The 17,782-nt window shown below is 37.0% G+C and overlaps 1 protein-coding gene across 2 annotated transcripts in view; it reads right to left on the bottom strand.

Annotated features, from left to right (window-relative positions):
* Positions 1 to 204: 204 nt before the first annotated feature.
* PPP4R4 (protein phosphatase 4 regulatory subunit 4) overlaps positions 205 to 17,782 on the bottom strand; it is a gene marked incomplete at both ends in the record, with an annotated part of 115,724 nt that continues 98,146 nt past the window's right edge. For both annotated transcript variants that reach the window (XM_079699745.1, XM_079699746.1), the window contains 6 exons: positions 205 to 229; positions 2,894 to 3,041; positions 8,600 to 8,670; positions 14,047 to 14,140; positions 14,445 to 14,528; positions 14,963 to 15,032. In XM_079699745.1, the coding sequence (XP_079555871.1) occupies positions 205 to 229; positions 2,894 to 3,041; positions 8,600 to 8,670; positions 14,047 to 14,140; positions 14,445 to 14,528; positions 14,963 to 15,032 (492 nt within the window). The remainder of the gene's footprint in view (positions 230 to 2,893; positions 3,042 to 8,599; positions 8,671 to 14,046; positions 14,141 to 14,444; positions 14,529 to 14,962; positions 15,033 to 17,782) is intronic.

Below are 17,782 nucleotides of genomic sequence, written 5' to 3'. Positions count from 1 at the left end.
ATTCAAGAAATATATATTATACCTCCTAGGGAATATAATTTCAGACATGGAACGTTTAACAACATCAGCTGCCATTATGTATCTCTCTCTTTCCCATTCATTTAAAAAAAAAAAAAAAAAAAAAGCCCAAGCCATTGCTTTAGCTTTTGTCCATCGATCACATTATCCCAGTTGTCTTTGTTTTGCCTCCTTCAAGCAGATGATCTAAGGATTGGATTTTCTGGATTTTCTTTGTCAAAAGGAGGAAAGAAAGAGAGAAGAATGAAAGAGAGAGGAGAGAGAGAAGAAGGAGAAGGAAAGAAAAAAAAGAAAACAAAACATGAAAAATGTTATCCATATAATGCTTACAAAGTAAAGAAATAGATATAATCTACTTTGAATAAACCTAATATATGAGAACTGTGAATTACATATTAAAGATCACTTGGAATAACCTTTAACTACTAAATCCTATGTGCATCTAACATAGCATTCAATTCAATTCATACTTTTCCTACGTTTTTCACTTTCTATAACCATAACAGAAATTAACACAGCCTAAAAATATATCAATTGTCTGGCCTTGAAAGACCTAAGATATGATGCATTCCGTACTTCCTTTAAGACACTGATATTCCTAAATACCACATGTGTCAACTCCATGATACTGTAAAGCTGGAGAATGTATTGCATAGAATTTTTTTGAGCAGCAAAAACTGAGATAATTAATAGTTTCTGAAATCACTTCACAGGTTTATTTTAAGAAAAAAACGATAGATTTTCATTTGGATATGGGATGGCACTGAATGGTGGATAATGCTCCACAGAAACATGACCAATGTAGATATCAATCACTATTTCAGTTATGTGGCAGTGTGCATTCATGAGAAAGTCCAAATTAGAACCACGTAACATGGAGAGAGAGTTGTGGACTTGCAGATTCAGTTACACATTAATAAAGCAGCTGTGATACAAATATTCCTCCTTCTTCAGAATATTCAGAAAAGAAGAAACAAACTTCATGTGACTTGTTAGCAGAGTGTTTGTTTCTAGATTCATTTTTTAAAACAATCAATTATAGATATAACTGATTATAGGATTATTTATATAATTTTGTATTATAAATATTGAGCAAGAGAAAATTCAGTCGATAAAAAGGAAAAACATGCTCAACAACGAAAAAACAGATAAAGATAGTAATCTGAAATAAAGGAGAGCTAGTATAAATACATTAGGCTTCAATGGTCTTTACTTACTGAACAATGCCTATTGCATTTAGAAAGATAAGTTGAAAAGAGAATGAATTGCCTTCTGATGTTATTAAATGTGTTCTTCAATAGAAGAATTCCAGGGCAATCTTTTGACAGGAAGAGGGTCAAGGGTGATCAAGAGGAAGGATTTCAGGATGCCGGAATGGAAGGCGCCTCAGAGGATGAACTGTGAGCCTTGCCCTGTCATTTCGCGGGCACACCAAGAACCAGAGTGCTCGCCGGAACTGCCACAGGAACCAGGGCATGAGGCTCCAGCTCCGTGCTCTCCATAGACCATTATCCTGTCCTGCCTCTATTTTGAGACTTTAAATGGAACTCCCACAGTATAATCATTAGAGCAATAATTGTATGGCTAAGAGATTCTCTGTAAATAAAAGTATCTTCTGTATTAATACTACTAACCTGTACTATCAATATTATTTTTTCTATTTACTATTACTTTTTTCTATTATGTAGTCCTACTCTTTCCTTGAGCTCTATTCAATAAATGTATTTCTAAGTTTTGAATGAATTTTGAATACATCTATATTTGTATACACCAATGACCAATTAAAATTTTTGAACAAATTATAATACAGTTCAGTTCCTAAATGGGACTTGAGTGTGGAGTTTCTGCAAAAAGATGCAGATCAGAAACTTTATTAGAAAATATTCATGAATTAAGTGAAATCTGTTTAAAAGAAAGGCTGAATCTTGTTTAAATTCTCTTCTAATCAGAAGATTCACGTGTCCCATATGAAAGAGGAAACGTGCAACTATAGTTTGGGTATTTTTTTTTTTTTTCGCGGTATGCAGGCCTCTCACTGTTGTGGCCTCTCCCGTTGAGGAGCACAGGCTCCGGACCTCAGCGGCCGTGGCTCACGGGCCCAGCCGCTCCGCGGCATGTGGGATCTTCCCGGACCGGGGCATGAACCCGTGTCCCCTGCACCAGCAGGCGGACTCTCAACCACTGCGCCACCAGGGAAGCCCAGTTTGGGTATTTTGGATGAATCACTTCTACCTGGATATGACCTCTCCTTATGGAGATTTTTTTTGGCACTACCCTCTTAAATGTTTAACCTAAAAGAAACAAAGGCTTCGACAATTCAAACAAGATACAAACGGTGCATAAAAAGGAACCACAAGGGGAAAAGGAGAATAGAGGCCCTTTATGACCTTTATAACTTTAAGGAACAAATGTTGTCTATAGAATCTCTAGCTTATTGGACCCACAACTCTGGATTATATACTGCAGTAATATTTCTTAAGTGGCATCAGTTACACCCATCCCTCTGAGCACTGGGTGATTAAATGCTGTGTACTTAAGCTAGTTGTTTAAAGGAATGCAATTACACTCAGTGTCTTCTCAGAGCTAAATTTCCTGAATGCAAATATTTCGTAGAAAAATAAACAGATCTCAGATATTAGTGGGAACCATTGAAAGTTTCCTGTCAACTTCCTAAGGTTACAATGTCTTTGCCACATATAAATTATCTTATATAAAGTATCTGACGTAACAGTGATAATAATAATCCCTTTTAATTGATGACAGTGCCTCATTACAGACATCTTTTATTCTTTGGAAAGTATTTAAGTGGGAAGGAAAGTACACTGAGAAAAAGAACAGAATAAAACACTTAGCAGTACATCACTGGGTTACTTACAAGGTAGCCTTCCGTGGTTGTGTATCTTTACTTCCACTGCTCTTGGGATCACCTGAGTTACCTGTCCCTCGGGAGGTGCTGGGCAGGGGAGTATTAGAAGAAAAGGAACTGGGAGCACTACTGGCATTACGAGTCCGGAATGAATCATCTGAAAGTAACACGTGTACGGTCAGCCAGGTGGAATATACTTAGAGAGATGTGAACCTTAGAGATGGTTAATGATAACGGACTTTGTTTCCCTTCAAGTCAACTTTATTAAGGTATAATTTATATACAATACATTGAACAAATTTAAGGTTTTGACATTTGTATACACCCATGAAGCCATCACCACAATCAAGAGTGAACACACCCATCACTGGATGTTTGTTCTGCCTCCTTGCCATCCCTCCCTCCACCCCCCTCCCCCCACTCCAGGCAACCACGGACCTGCCTCCTGTCACTACAGGTTAGTTTGCATTTTATAGAATATTGTATAAATGGAATCATACAGTATGTATGCTTTTTTTGTCTGCCTTCTTTCATGCAGCATAATTATGCTGCGATTCATCTACACCAATACTCCATCCTTTTTATTGCTGACTGGTATTCCAACTGCACAGACGTGCCAAAATTTGTCTATCCATTCTCCTATTGACAGACATTATGATTTTTTTCCAAAAACTTTGTAATCTATTACAAATAGAGCTGCTATGGACAATTGTGTGCAAGTCTGTGTATGGACATATGTTTTAATTTCTCTTCAGTAAAAGTCTTGGAATGGAACTGCTGAATCACAGAGTAAGTGTATATTTAACTTCATAAGAAACTGCCAAACTGCTGTCCAAAGTGATTATACCATTTTGCATTTCCAACAGCAACATATGAGAGTCCTGGAAAGTTACTCCACATCCTCACACACACTTGATTTTGTGAGCCTTTTTAGTCATTCTAGTGGGTGTGAAGTGGTATCTCCTTGTGTGTGTGTGTGTGTGGGGTTACTCATTGCTTTAATTTGCATTTCTTATGGTTACTGATCTTAAGCATCTTTTTACTTACTTATTTGTGTATCTTCTTTCATGAAGTGCGTGTTCAACTTTTTTCCCATTTTAAAATCAGTTGCCTGATTTGTTTTAAAGATCTTTGTATATTCTTAAAACTAAAAATAGAACTACCATATGATCCTGCAATCCCACTCCTGGGCATATATCCAGAGAAAACCATAATTCGAAAAGATATAGGCACCCCAATGTTCATTGCAGCACTATTTACAATAGCCAAGACATGGAAGCAACCTAAATGTCCATCAACAGAGGAATGGATAGGGCTTCCCTGGTGGCGCAGTGGTTGGGAGACCGCCTGCCGATGCAGGGGACACAGGTTCGTGCCCCGGTCCAGGAAGATCCCACATGCTGCGGAGCGGCTGGGCCCGTGAGCCATGGCCGCTGAGCCTGCGCATCTGGAGCCTGTGTTCCGCAATGGGAGAGGCCACAGCAGTGAGAGGCCCGCGTACAGCAAAAAAAAAAACAAAAAAACAGAGGAATGGATAAAGATGTGGTAGAATATAGAATATTACTCAGCCATAAAAAAAGAATAAAATAATGCCATTCGCAGCAACATGGATGGCCTAGAGATTATCATAATAAGTGAAGTAAGCCAGACAGAGAAAGATAAATATCATATGATACTGCTTATATGTGGAATCTAAAAAAAAAAAAAAAAGATACAAATGAACTTATTTCCAAAGTAGAAAGAGACTTGCAGACATAGAAAACTAACTTATGGTTACCAAAGGGGAAAGGCGGGAAAAGGGGGGGAGGGATAAATTAGGAGCTTAGGATTAACATATACACCCTGCTATGTAAATAATAAAATAGATGACCAACAAGGAACTACTGTATAGCATAGGGAACTACGCTCAGTATTTTGTAATAACCTATAAGGAAAGAGGACCTGAGGAAGAATATATGTATAACTGAATCGCTGTGCTGTGCACCTGAAACTAACACAATATTGTAAATCAACTATACTTCAACTTAAAAAAAAGATCTTTGTATATTCTGGATACAAGTCCTTTGTCAGGTGTATGTAACATGAATATTTTCCCCCAATCTGTGTCCTGCCTTTTATTTTTTTAATGCTCTATTTCAAAGTGCTAAAACTTTAAATTTTTATGAAGTCCAATATGTTAATTCTTTTCTTTATGGTTTGGAAAAACTTTTGTCAATTCCAAAATCACAGACTCCCTTCTATATTTTCTTCAGAAATGTCAGAGTTTTAGCTTTTATGCTTAAATTTAGAATACTTTTTGAGTTAATTTTGTGTACAGTTGTGAGATAAGAATGATAAGAATTAAGGTTCAGTTCTTTGGGTTTTTTACGGATATCCAATTGTTCTAGTATCATTTTAAAAAATACAATCACATCACCTTTGTTGCAACTCAGCTGACTATGTATGTCAGGGCAGGGCACACAGTCTTGAGTACTGAAGCTTTAGTAGTAAATGATGAAATCAGGTAATTGACATTCTTTAACTTTATTTTTTTTCAAAATACTCAGTTCTATGAATTTGAATACACAGTAAATTTCAAAAAGACTGTCAAAATTTTTATCAGGATTGCACTGAATCTCTGGCTCAATTTAAAATGAACTGACATTTATTTATGTCTTGTTTAATTTCTTTCAGCAACATTTTGGAAGTTCTGAGTGTGCATTTAGCACACATTTTGTTAAATTTATCCCTAAGCATTTAAAGTCTTTGAAGTTATTTTAAATGTTATCTTTAAATAGACAATTTTTTGAAGTATTAGATTTATAGAAAAATTGAGAAGAGAGTATAAAGAATTCCCACCTACCCCTTTCACCTAGTTCCCCTATTATTAACACCTTACATTTACATACTATACTTGGTACAATTAGTGAGCCAGTGGTGACACATCATTATTAACAAAACTCCACAGTGTGTTTGGATTCTGTCAGTCTCACCCAATGTCTGTTTCTGTCTCAGGATCCCATCCAGGGCACCACAGTACACTTACTTGTCAGGTCTCCTTAGGCTCTCCTTGGCTGGGACAGTGTCTTAGCCTTTCCTTGCTTTTGATGACCTTAACAGTTTTTAGGGGTACTGGTCAAATATTTTGTAGGATGTGCCTCTACTGGAATTTGTCTGATGCTTTTCTCACAATTAGACTAGGGTTCCGGGTTTGAGGGAGGATGAGAAGAGGTAAAGTAGCATCTTCATCACATCATGTCAAGGAGGAACACTGTGACGAATTTTTTCTCGTTATATGTGTTTTATTTATACTTCATGACAGATCACTAGAAATGGGATTTTTTTCTTTTTTTCTTTTTTTTTTTTTTTTTTTGCGGTACGCGGGCCTCTCACTGTTGTGGCCTCTCCCGTTGCGGAGCACAGGCTCCGGACGCGCAGGCTCAGCGGCATGGCTCACGGGCCCAGCCGCTCTGTGGCATGTGGGATCCTCCTGGACTGGGGCACAAACCCGTGTCCCCTGCACCAGCAGGCAGACTTTCAACCACTGCGCCACCAGGGAAGCCCCAGAAATGGGGTTGTTTTGAGGCATAGACTATTTTTTAAAACTAGGATTCTTGATGAACTTGACCAAACTGTTCCAAAGGGTTCCACTAATTTTCATACCCACCAAAAATGGATACATTGCAATGTGTTTCCCTGAATCCTTACTAGAATTCCCTTTACATTTCCCCCAGTCTGTGGTGCCCACATAGCTTTGGAACGCTGCAATTGATGACTGATGGATTCACCTTAAGTAAAAAGCATCAATTAGATCTTCCGCTCTACACTTGACCTTACCTTTATTTTATTTAACACTACTCCCACTACACCCTCTCCGTGCTCCAGCCAAACAGCCTGCTGTTGCTCCCTGAAGACACAACAGTCAGTTTTTGCTTCTGACAGGTCCTCTGCATGGAACAGTATTCCATACCTATCTCGGCCCTGTCAAAATCCTAGCATACCTTAAGGTTCACCTCAAATGATAATCATCCTGAAGCCCATCTTAAGCCTCAAAAGTAAATAAAATCTCTTCTCTCTGTGAACACTTAATACATTTGTTAAGAGACATTTTGCTCCCATTTTCTCTTTGTAGATCAGATATGTAATTGTATAGTGACTTTTCCCTCAGTCTGTAATTCATTAAGTAATAAATAATAAGTAATAAGCACATTTTTCTAATCAAGAAACCTAGGAGATATTTCATTCAACCTATTCTCTCTCCCCAAAATAATACCGAAATTTTAAGATAGAATACTTTTCAAATATTTTAATAAATAATTTACTCCTATGAGAGACATGCTTTTATTTAAGGCTTTGGATGTTAAGTTTTAGAATCTGCAATATCATGTACAAGCCTACCTTGTTTTATTGCTCTTCACTTTACTGCAGATAGAAAAGAAAATGCGTTTTTTATAAATTGAAGGTTTGTGGCAACACTGCGCCCAGCAAGTCTAACAGCACCATTTTTCCAACAGCATTTGCTCGCTTCTTGTCTTCGTGTCAGATTTTGATAATTCTTACAATATTTCCAACTGTTTCATTATTATTATATTTATGGTGGTCTGTGATCATGATCTTTGATGTTACTATTGCAATTGTCTTGGGGCACCATGAACCACACTCACATAAGACGGCAAACTTGGGCTCCCCTGGTGGTGCAGTGGTTAAGAATCTGCCTGCCAATGCAGGGGACACAGGTTCGAGCCCTGGTCCAGGAAGGTCCCACATGCCGCGGAGCAGCTAAGCCCGTGCACCACAGCTACTGAGCCTGTGCTCTAGAGCCTGTGAGCCACAACTACTGAAGCCCGCATGTCACAACTACTGAAGCCCATGTGCCACAACTACTGAAGCCCGCGTGCCTAGAGCCCATGCTCCGCAACAAGAGAAGCCACCACAGTAAGCCTGCGCACTGCAACAAAGAGTAGCCCCTGCTCACCGCAACTAAAGAAAGCCCACACAGCAAGGAAGACCCAATGCAGCCATAAATAAGTAAATTAATTAATTAAAATAAAGTTCCCTTAAAAAAAAAAAAGAACACTTCTCAAAAAAAAAAAAAAAAAAGACGGCAAACTTAATCGATTTATGTTGTATCTGTTCTGATTGCTCCACTTACTGGCCATTCCCCCATCTCTCGCCTCCTCAGGCCTCCCTGTTCCCTGAGACACAACAATATTGTGTCCAATAAAGGCCATACCTACTTGCTATGTGTTGTCTATGGCTGCTTTTACTGTGTCACGCCAGAGTTGAGTAATTGTGACAGAAACCAATTGGCCAACAGAGCCCAAAATATTTATCATGTGGCCCTTTACCCCTGGTATAAACTTTCAAATACATAATATTGTAACTGTTTAGCAGCATATGATCCACAGTGAAGCCCTGCTGTTTTTCACTTCCTTAAAAATTATTGCAAAAACTTTTAGTCTATGCCTCATTAGGTCCTCAGACCATGGTAAAACCTATCTTATTTTGTCCTTTTCCTCTTTTGCAAATATTGAACTCTGACTCTTGACACAGTGAAAACAAAATAGTATTGTTAAGCATCTTCTTAATTGCTAGGGAAATGTTTAATTTCTTTGCTTTTTGATAAAGATATAAATTTAGGGAAGCTGTATCTAGAAATAAAGAAATGGGTCATTTAAGGAAAATCATATTTTATTAAGTTTAACAATTTTTTGAAGAGCTCAAATTTCTACTTACCAGTTAGTGAAATCACAGAAGTCTTTGTTAACCCTGAGACAGAAGGTGTATATGCTGCTGTAGAACTTTTACTAGAAAAGAACATGATTTAGTTAAAATACAAGAATATGCTTCTTTCAATCCCAGTCATCTAGCACTAGGTCTTTCCTAATCTTTTTTTAAATGCTTTCCTCTACTTCTTATGAAACATGCTTGCTATTTCTATTTCTCATTTATTTTTTACATTCCATGCCTCACAATAATTACTTTGTCTTTAACTTAAAATCATCTCCTTAAACTTCTGCTACATCAAAATAACAGGTTTTCTATTGATGCTCAGCCATAACAGGTAATGTGGATAAAATTTTCCTGGAAATAACTTTAGTTCTAATCTCTTTTGTCCATCTTGAGATCACCCTATTGGCTAGGAACTTTAGAAGGATCTACCAATAATGTCCAAAAACATAGCTGAAAATCTAGAATAAGCTTTTTATTCAATCTTTTATAAAAAGATAAAAATAATAAAAGAAAAACATTTTTCCCGTAACATGTTATTTTTTTTTGATAAATAGTTTTGAAGACATTTATGTTCCCTTAAAATTACTTTGCTTGCTGCTTGATATACAGCTGTTATATACTATATGTGTATAAGATATATAAAATTCATGGTTATTTAATTTATGCTGATTCTCCCCTAATCTTAACTGTTTATAATTTTGTGTTCTGGGCCAAAAGGGAGACTACACATTCATCTACCACCAGGAGAACTCTGTTGTCACCACTTTACCACATAAACAGGCCAGTGGCTTCTTTATGGACAGAAACAACACTAGCAGCAAACGGATGTCCACATCCATTTAGTAAATGGGGCATGTTCATACCCATTTAGAAGTTCTGTGGCATAGGTGATATAGCATAAACAATACACGGATTCCATGATGTTGTTATGAAGCATCAGGGCAGTAGTCTTCCTAGAATTCCAGGATACCTATTTTGTATGCAAATTTGTAGACTGCTTTTTTTTTTTTTTAACATGAAATCTTTATAGAAGATAACTTAGAAATTACTGACCTATAAAAACCTAAAAATTAATCCTGATTTTATTTAATAATGTAAACATTTCACATAAAGATGTATGACTATAAAATGAAAATTAAGTCAGAACACAACCCATATATATGTTGTCTACAAGAGACCCACTTCAGACCTACGGACACATACAGACTGAAAGTGAGGGGATGGAAAAAGTTCCATGCAAATGGAAATCAACAGAAAGCTGGAGTAGCAATATTCATATCAGACAAAATCGACTTTAAAATAAAGAATGTTACAAGAGCAAGGAAGGACACTACATAATGATCAAGGGATCACTCCAAGAAGAAGATATAACAATTGTAAATATTTATGCACCCAACATAGGAGCACCTCAATACATAAGGCAAATGCTAACAGCCATAAAAGAGGAAATTGACAGTAACACAATAATAGTGGGGGGACATTAACACCCCATTTATACCAATGGACAGATCATCCAGACAGAAAATTAATAAGGAAACACAAGCCTTAAATGATACATTAGACCAGATAAACTTAATTGGTAATTATAGGACATTCCATCTGAAAGCAGCAGAATACACTTTCTTCTCAAGTGCACACGGAACATTCTCCAGGATAGATCACATCTTGGGTCACAAGTCAAGCCTCAGTAAATTTAAGAAAACTGAAATCATATCAAGCATCATTTCAGACCACAACGTTATGAGATTAGAAATCAATTACAGGAAAAAAACTGTAAAAAGCACAAACACATAGAAGCTAAACAATATGTTATTAAATAACCAATGGATAACTGAAGAAATCAAAGAGGAAATCAAAAAATACCTAGAAACAAATGACAACAAAAACATGATGGCCCAAAACCTATGGGATACGACAAAAAGCAGTTCTAAGAGGGAAGTTTATAGCAATACAATCTTACCTCAAGAAACAAGAAAAATCTCAAACAACCTAACCTTACACATAAAGCAACTAGAGAAAGAAGAACAAGCAAAACCCAAAGTTAGTAAAAGAAAAATCATAAATATCAGAGCAGAAGTAAACGAAACAGAAATGAAGAAATCAACAGCAAAGATCAATGAAACTAAAAGCTGGTTGTTTGAGAAGATAAACAAAATTGATAAACCTTTAGCCAGACTCATCAAGAAAAAAAAGGGAGAGGGCTCAAATCAATAAAATTAGAAATGAAAAAGGAGAAGTTACAACTGACACTGCAGAAATACAAAGGATCATAAGAGACTACTATAAGCAACTATATGCCAATAAAATGGACAACCTGGAAGAAATGGACAAATTCTTAGAAAGGTATAACTTTCCCAGACTGAACCAGGAAGAAACAGAAAATATGAACAGACCAATCACAAGTAATGAAATTGAAACTGTGATTAAAAATCTTCCAACAAACAAAAGTCCTGGACCAGATGTCTTCACAGGTGAATTCTATCAAGCATTTAGAGAAGAGCTAACACCCATCCTTCTCAAACTCTTCCAAAAAATTGCAGAGGAAGGAACACTCCCAAGCTCATTCTACGAGGCCACCATCACCCTGACACCAAAACCAGACAAAGATAAGATATCTCGAAAAAAGAAAATTACAGGCCAATATCACTGAGGAACACAGGCACAAAAATCCTCAACAAAATACTAGCAAACAGAATCCAACAACACATTAAAAGGATCATACGCCATGATCAAGTGGGACTTATCCCAGAGATACTAGGATTCTTCAATATAAGCAAATCAATCAACATGATACACTATATTAACAAATTGAAGAATAAAAACCATATGATCATCTCAATAGATACAGAAAAGGCTTTTGACAAAATTCAATACCCATTTACGATAAAAACTCTCCAGAAAGTGGGCATAGAAGGAACCTACCTCAACATAATAAAGGCCATATATGACAAATCCACAGCAAACATCATTCTCAATGGTGAAAAACTGAAAGCATTTCCTTTAAGTTCAGGAACAAGACAAGGATGTCCACTCTTGCCACTATTATTCAACATAGTTTTGAAAGTCCTAGCCACAGCAATCAGAGAAGAAAAAGGAATAAAAAGAATCCAAACTGGAAAAGTAAAACTGTCACTGTTTGCAGATGACATGATACTATACATAGAAGCCACCAGAAAATGAGTAGAGTTTACCAATGAATTTGGTAAAGCTGCAGGATACAAAATTAATACAAAGAAATCTCTTGCATTCCTATACTCTAACAACGAAAAATCAGAAAGAGATATTAAGGAAACAATCCTATTTACCACTGCAACAAAAGAATAAATACCTAGGAATAAACCTACCTAAGGAGACAAAAGACTTGTACTCAGAAAACTATAGGATACTGATGAAAGAAATCAAAGACAACACAAACAGATGGAGAAACATACCATGTTCTTGGATTGGAAGAATCAATACTGTGAAAATGACTATACTACCCAAAGCAATCTACAGATTCAATGCACTCCCTATCAAATTACCAATGGCACTGTTCACAGAATTAGAACAAAAAATTTTACAATTTGTATGGAAACACAAAAGATCCTGAATAGCCAAAGCAATCTTGAGAAAGAAAAACAGAGCTGGAAGAATCAGGCTCGCTGACTTCAGACTATACTACAAAGCTACGTTCATCAAGACAGTATGGTACTGGCACAAAAACAGAAAAATAAATCAATGGAACAGGATACAAAGCCCAGAGATAAACCCACACACCTATGGTCACCTAATCCATGACAAAGGAGGCAAGAATATACAATAGAGAAAAGACAGTCTCTTCAGTAAGTGGTGCTGGGAAAACTGGACAGCTACATGTAAAAGAATAAAATTAGAACACTCCCTAACACCACACACAAAAATAAACTCAAAATGGATTAAAGACCTAAATGTAAGGCCAGACACTATAAAACTCTTAGAGGAAAACATAGGCAGAACACTCTGACATAAATCTCAGAAAGATCTTTTTTGACCCACCTCCTAGAGTATGAAAATAAAAACAAAAATAAATGAGTGGGACCTAATTAAACTTAAAAGTTTTTGCACAGCAAAGGAAACCATAAACAAAACGAAAAGACAACTCTCAGAATGGGATAAAATATTTTCAAACAAAGCAACTGACAAGGGATTAATCTCTAAAATGTATAAACAGCTCATGCAGCTCAATATCAAAAAAAAACAACCCAGTGAAAAAATGGGCAGAAGACCTAAATAGACATTTCTGCAAAGAAGACATACAGATGGCCAAGAAACACATGAAAAGGTGCTCAATGCCACTAATTATTAGCAAGATGCAAGTCAAAACTACAATGAGGTATCACCTCACACCAGTCCGAATGGTCATCATCAAAAAATCTACAAACAAAAATGCTGGAGAGAGGGCTTCCCTGGTGGCACAGTGGTTGAGCGTCCGCCTGCCGATGCAGGGGACACGGGTTCGTGCCCCGGTCCGGGAGGATCCCACATGCCGCGGAGCGGCTGGGCCCGTGAGCCATGGCCGCTGAGCCTGCGCGTCCGGAGCCTGTGCTCCGCGATGGGAGAGGCCACAACAGTGAGAGGCCTGCGTACAGCAAAAAAAAAAAAAAAAAAAAAAAAAATGCTGGAGAGGATGTGGAGAAAACGGAACCCTCCTACACTGTTGGTGGGAATGTAAATTGGTATAGCCACTATGGAGAACACTATGGAGGTCCTCAAAAAACTAAAAATAGAATTACCATATGACCCAGCAATCCAGTTCCTGGGCATATACCTGGAGAAAACCATAATTCAAAAAGATACATGCACACCAATGTTCACTGAAGCACTATTTACAACAGCCAGGACATGGAAGCAACCTAAATGTCCATCAACAGAGGAACAGATAAAGAAGATGTGGTACATATATACAAGGGAATATTACTCAGCCATAAAAAGGAACAAAATAGTGCCATTTGCAGAGGCGTGGATAGACCTAGAGACTGTCATACAGAGTGAAGTTAAGTCAGAAATAGAAAAAGGAACATTGTATAATATCACTTATAAGTGGAATCTAGAAAAATGGTACAGATGAACTTATTTGCAAAGCAGAAATAGAGACACAGATGTAGAGAACAAACTTATGGATACCAAGGGGGAAGGAAGGTCGGGATGAATTGGGAGATTGGGATTGACATAAACACACTATTATGTATAAAATAGATAACTAATGAGAACCTACTGTGTAGCACAAGGAACTCTACTCAATGCTCTGTGGTGACTTAAATGGGAAGGAAATCTAAAAAAGAGGGGACATATGTATACGTATAACTGATTCACTTTGCTGTACAGCAGAAACTAACACAACATTTTAAAGCAACTGTACTCCAATAAAAATTAATAAAAAAATAAAATAAAATAAAAATTAAGTCAAAACGTGAGTAGCTGTCAGATCATACCCAGCACACTTGTCTAAGTTGCCATATTTTGCATGAAAAGCTTGATTATTAAAAGACTGGCTTCGAATCAATTTGGATTTCTTGATTTCTTTGCCTAGAGTAACAAGCAAAAGGAAAACGCAATTGTTTAGTTTATCAGTTCATCCTTAGCTGCCCCAATCCCATTTCCTCTCCAACTCCCACAATTTTCAGTAAAACACTGACAGGTGTAGCTTCCTTTCCTTAGCTTGACCTGACTGGTGTATCTCTTACCCCTACTGCCCATTAAGAACTACCAAAACAACTAACAGTAAAAGGCAAAAGGTGCCTTCAAATAATATATCTCATCTCATGGAGTGACTTCCCTGTAATTATTGTTTAGGAAAGGAGAAAAGGAGACACAAAAACAAGTTCCTTACTTGTGGATGGGGTGCCAGAAGAGGGTCCAGGGACAGAAATGGGGATGTTCTTGGGCAGAGTTGTTGGTGTCTTGGTGTCTCTACCTAAAACAAACTCTGATTTAAGTGCTATAATTTCCTCTGAGTTCTTATTAATCTCCATACACATACAAGGCAATGCAGAGAATATGAATCACTATCCCTAGTGAAGCAACACTCTTTTCCAAATCTTACTTTTTATATATTTAAATATTTCAATCTTAGTTATTCAGTGATCAATTTCACAATCTTATTGCTGTTACCAAACTTCAAACTTTCCTTTGAAGGATCTGAACCTCCACGTTGATCCTCACCATTTATTCACATGCTCCTAAATCTATATCACAGTTAGCAGCCAATTTTTGAAAACAACTTTGATAAATGAAAGAAAGTGAAGTGATTTTTCATACTAAATTAAAAACTAAGCATGGTCTCTCAGCACACTAGGATGCAACATCAGTTGGGTACCTTGGTGATAAAGACATGTGAAAACTACTTACGTTTCTTTTCAAAGGTTTTATCACTCATGGGCCTTCCATCATTTTGTTGCTTTTCTTTTTCTAATTGTTCCTATTAATAAAACAGTATCTTAGCATTAAAGGTAAGCATTAGATTGAGAAAATTGTTCTAATCAGAAATTACTCTAAGCTTTAGAGGTACAGATACAGTTCACAAAAATACATAACAGAAGTAATTTGTTTTTCCAAATTAGTCTCTAAAGAAGTCACAGTTCTTTCAGATTTGTGTTTTTTTTAACATCTACAGAATTGTGCCCTTGGAGGCTTGTCAAACTAAAACAATGAGTTTAGTATCATTGTTGTGATGAGCCATTAATTTCTACAATGTATTTACTAATTATCATCAGCAAAATGTGTTACTACTGGCCCTTTCCATTTCTGACTGATACATGGCAAAATAATGTTCTTCTTTTAAAAGACTGAGAGAAAAAGAAATGATCTTTTAGATATTATTTAAATGTTCTATTGAAGTATAATACACATAGAGAAGGTGCACAAATATAAGTGTACAGCTGAATAAATTTTCCCGAAGTGAACACACCCATATAATCAGCTCCCAGACCAAGAAACAAAATGTTACCCAAACTCAAAGAGTTCTTTATCCCAACAGAATAGCCAAGAAAAATCAATAAACATATCAAGTTCTGAACAAACATGGCATAACCGACATGTACAGAACACTACAATCAACACTGGAGAACATACATTCTTTTCAAGTGCATGTAAAATAAAAAGGCAGGGCTTCCCTGGTGGTGCAGTGGTTGGGAGACCGCCTGCCGATGCAGGGGACACGGGTTCGTGCCCCGGTCCGGGAGGATCCCACATGCCACGAAGCGGCTGGGCCCGTGGGCCATGGCCACTGGGCCTGCGTGTCCGGGGCCTGTGCTCTGCCACGGGAGAGGCCACAACAGTGAGAGGCCCACGTACCACACACAAAAAAATAATAAATAAATAAATAAATAAATAAATAAATAAAAAGGCAGAGAAAATACACAAGATAAAAAATTTTCCACATAGAACTGGACTGCATAAAAAACTATTAAATAAAAATTCTAAAACTGAAAATAAAACATGCAAAACTGAAAAATATCACTAAGTGAGCTTAACAGTAGTGTTACCTGCTTCATCTTTTCCTCTACTATCTTGATCATATTAATCACAGTTGTCTTGAAGTCCTTGTCTGCTAACTCTAATATCAGGATCATCTGTGGATCTTTTTCTATTCTCTGATTTTTGTCTTGGGTTTAGGTCATTAAGTCCTAAAATTTTTTAGAGTCTGCTTATTCTCTACATCTTCTACCACTGGCAATCCTGAACTCTAATCTTTGGCTTAGACTGCTGAAATAATGCAATTTGCTTTTCAGAGGATTTCCATTTAAGTTTTTAATCTCACAGCATAATTCTCTGCAGAAAAATAGACAATATAAAAAATCAGAATTTTAGAACTGACAAATAGAGTAATGGAAATTTTAAAATCAGTGGAGAGGCTCAGCAGCCAAATGCAGAGGGCAGGAAAAGAACTGGTGACACTGAAGATGGATCAACAGAAATTATTCACTCTGAGTAGCAGAGTTTAAGGGAAAAAAAAAAAGAAAGAAAGAACAAAGCCTTATGGACCTGTGGGATAATATCAAAAGATTTAACATAACATATGTGCAATTGGAGACCCAGAGGTATAAGAGTGAGGAACTGGGACAGAACATATATTGAAATAAATAATGGCTCAAACCTTCCCAAATTTGGGAAATGATACTCATTTACAGATTCAGGAAGCTCAACAAATCCAAGACAGAACAAATTTGAGGCTAATCATGCCTAAAAACATCACAAGCAAACTGCTAAAGACAAAAAGAAAAGAAAAAATCTTGGAAGTAGCCAGAGACAAACAACATTATATAGAGAAGAATAATAATTCAAATGAGAACAGATATTTTATCAGATGCTATGGAGACCACAACACAGACAGAAACACTTCTTAAAGTACACTATAAAAAAGGCTGTAAACCCAGAATTCTGTATCCAATAAAAATATCCTTTAGAGAGAACGGCACAAATAAGACATTTTAGATAAAGGAAAATGAAGATAATTTGTTGCAAAATACTTGCACTCTGAGAACTTCCAAAGAAAGTTCTTCAGGCTGAAGGGAAAAAATAAGAGGGAAATTTGGGTCCTAAGCCATGAATGAAGAGCACTGGAAATGGTAAACATCTGAGTAAACACACAGGTTTACTCTCTTAAGTTCTTCAAGATACATATGACAACTTAAAGCAAAAATTATCACACTGACTGGTGGGGTTTTCAGTGCAGATGTAATTCACATGACAAGTGTAACATAAAGAACAGTATGGAGCAGGTAAAGGGTTCTGTATCTCTGTTAAATAAAGTGGTACAATATTAACAATAAGAAGACTATAAAAGGTTAGGTATGTCTGCTGTAATCTCTAGAGAAAACACCAAAAAAGCAATTCAAAAAAAAGGGGGGGTGAGCGAAGAGACAGAGAGAAACACCAATCACTAAGATAAAAATATAAAAAGGGGGCTTCCCTGGTGGCGCAGTGCTTGAGAGTCCGCCTGCCAGTACAGGGGACGCAGGTTCGTGCCCCTGTCTGGGAAGATCCCACATGCTGCGGAGCGGCTGGGCCTGTGAGCCATGGACGCTGAGCCTGCACGTCCGGAGCCTGTGCTCCGCAACGAGAGGCCACAGCAGTGAGAGGCCCACGTACCACAAAAAAAAAAATATATATATATATAAATATATATATATAAATATATAAGGGGTTATCACCATAGATTCTATATAC

Source organism: Hyperoodon ampullatus, assembly GCF_949752795.1.
Source record: "Hyperoodon ampullatus genome assembly, chromosome: 3".
Lineage (NCBI taxonomy): Eukaryota > Metazoa > Chordata > Mammalia > Artiodactyla > Ziphiidae > Hyperoodon > Hyperoodon ampullatus.
This window is presented reverse-complemented; position numbering and strand designations above follow the sequence as displayed.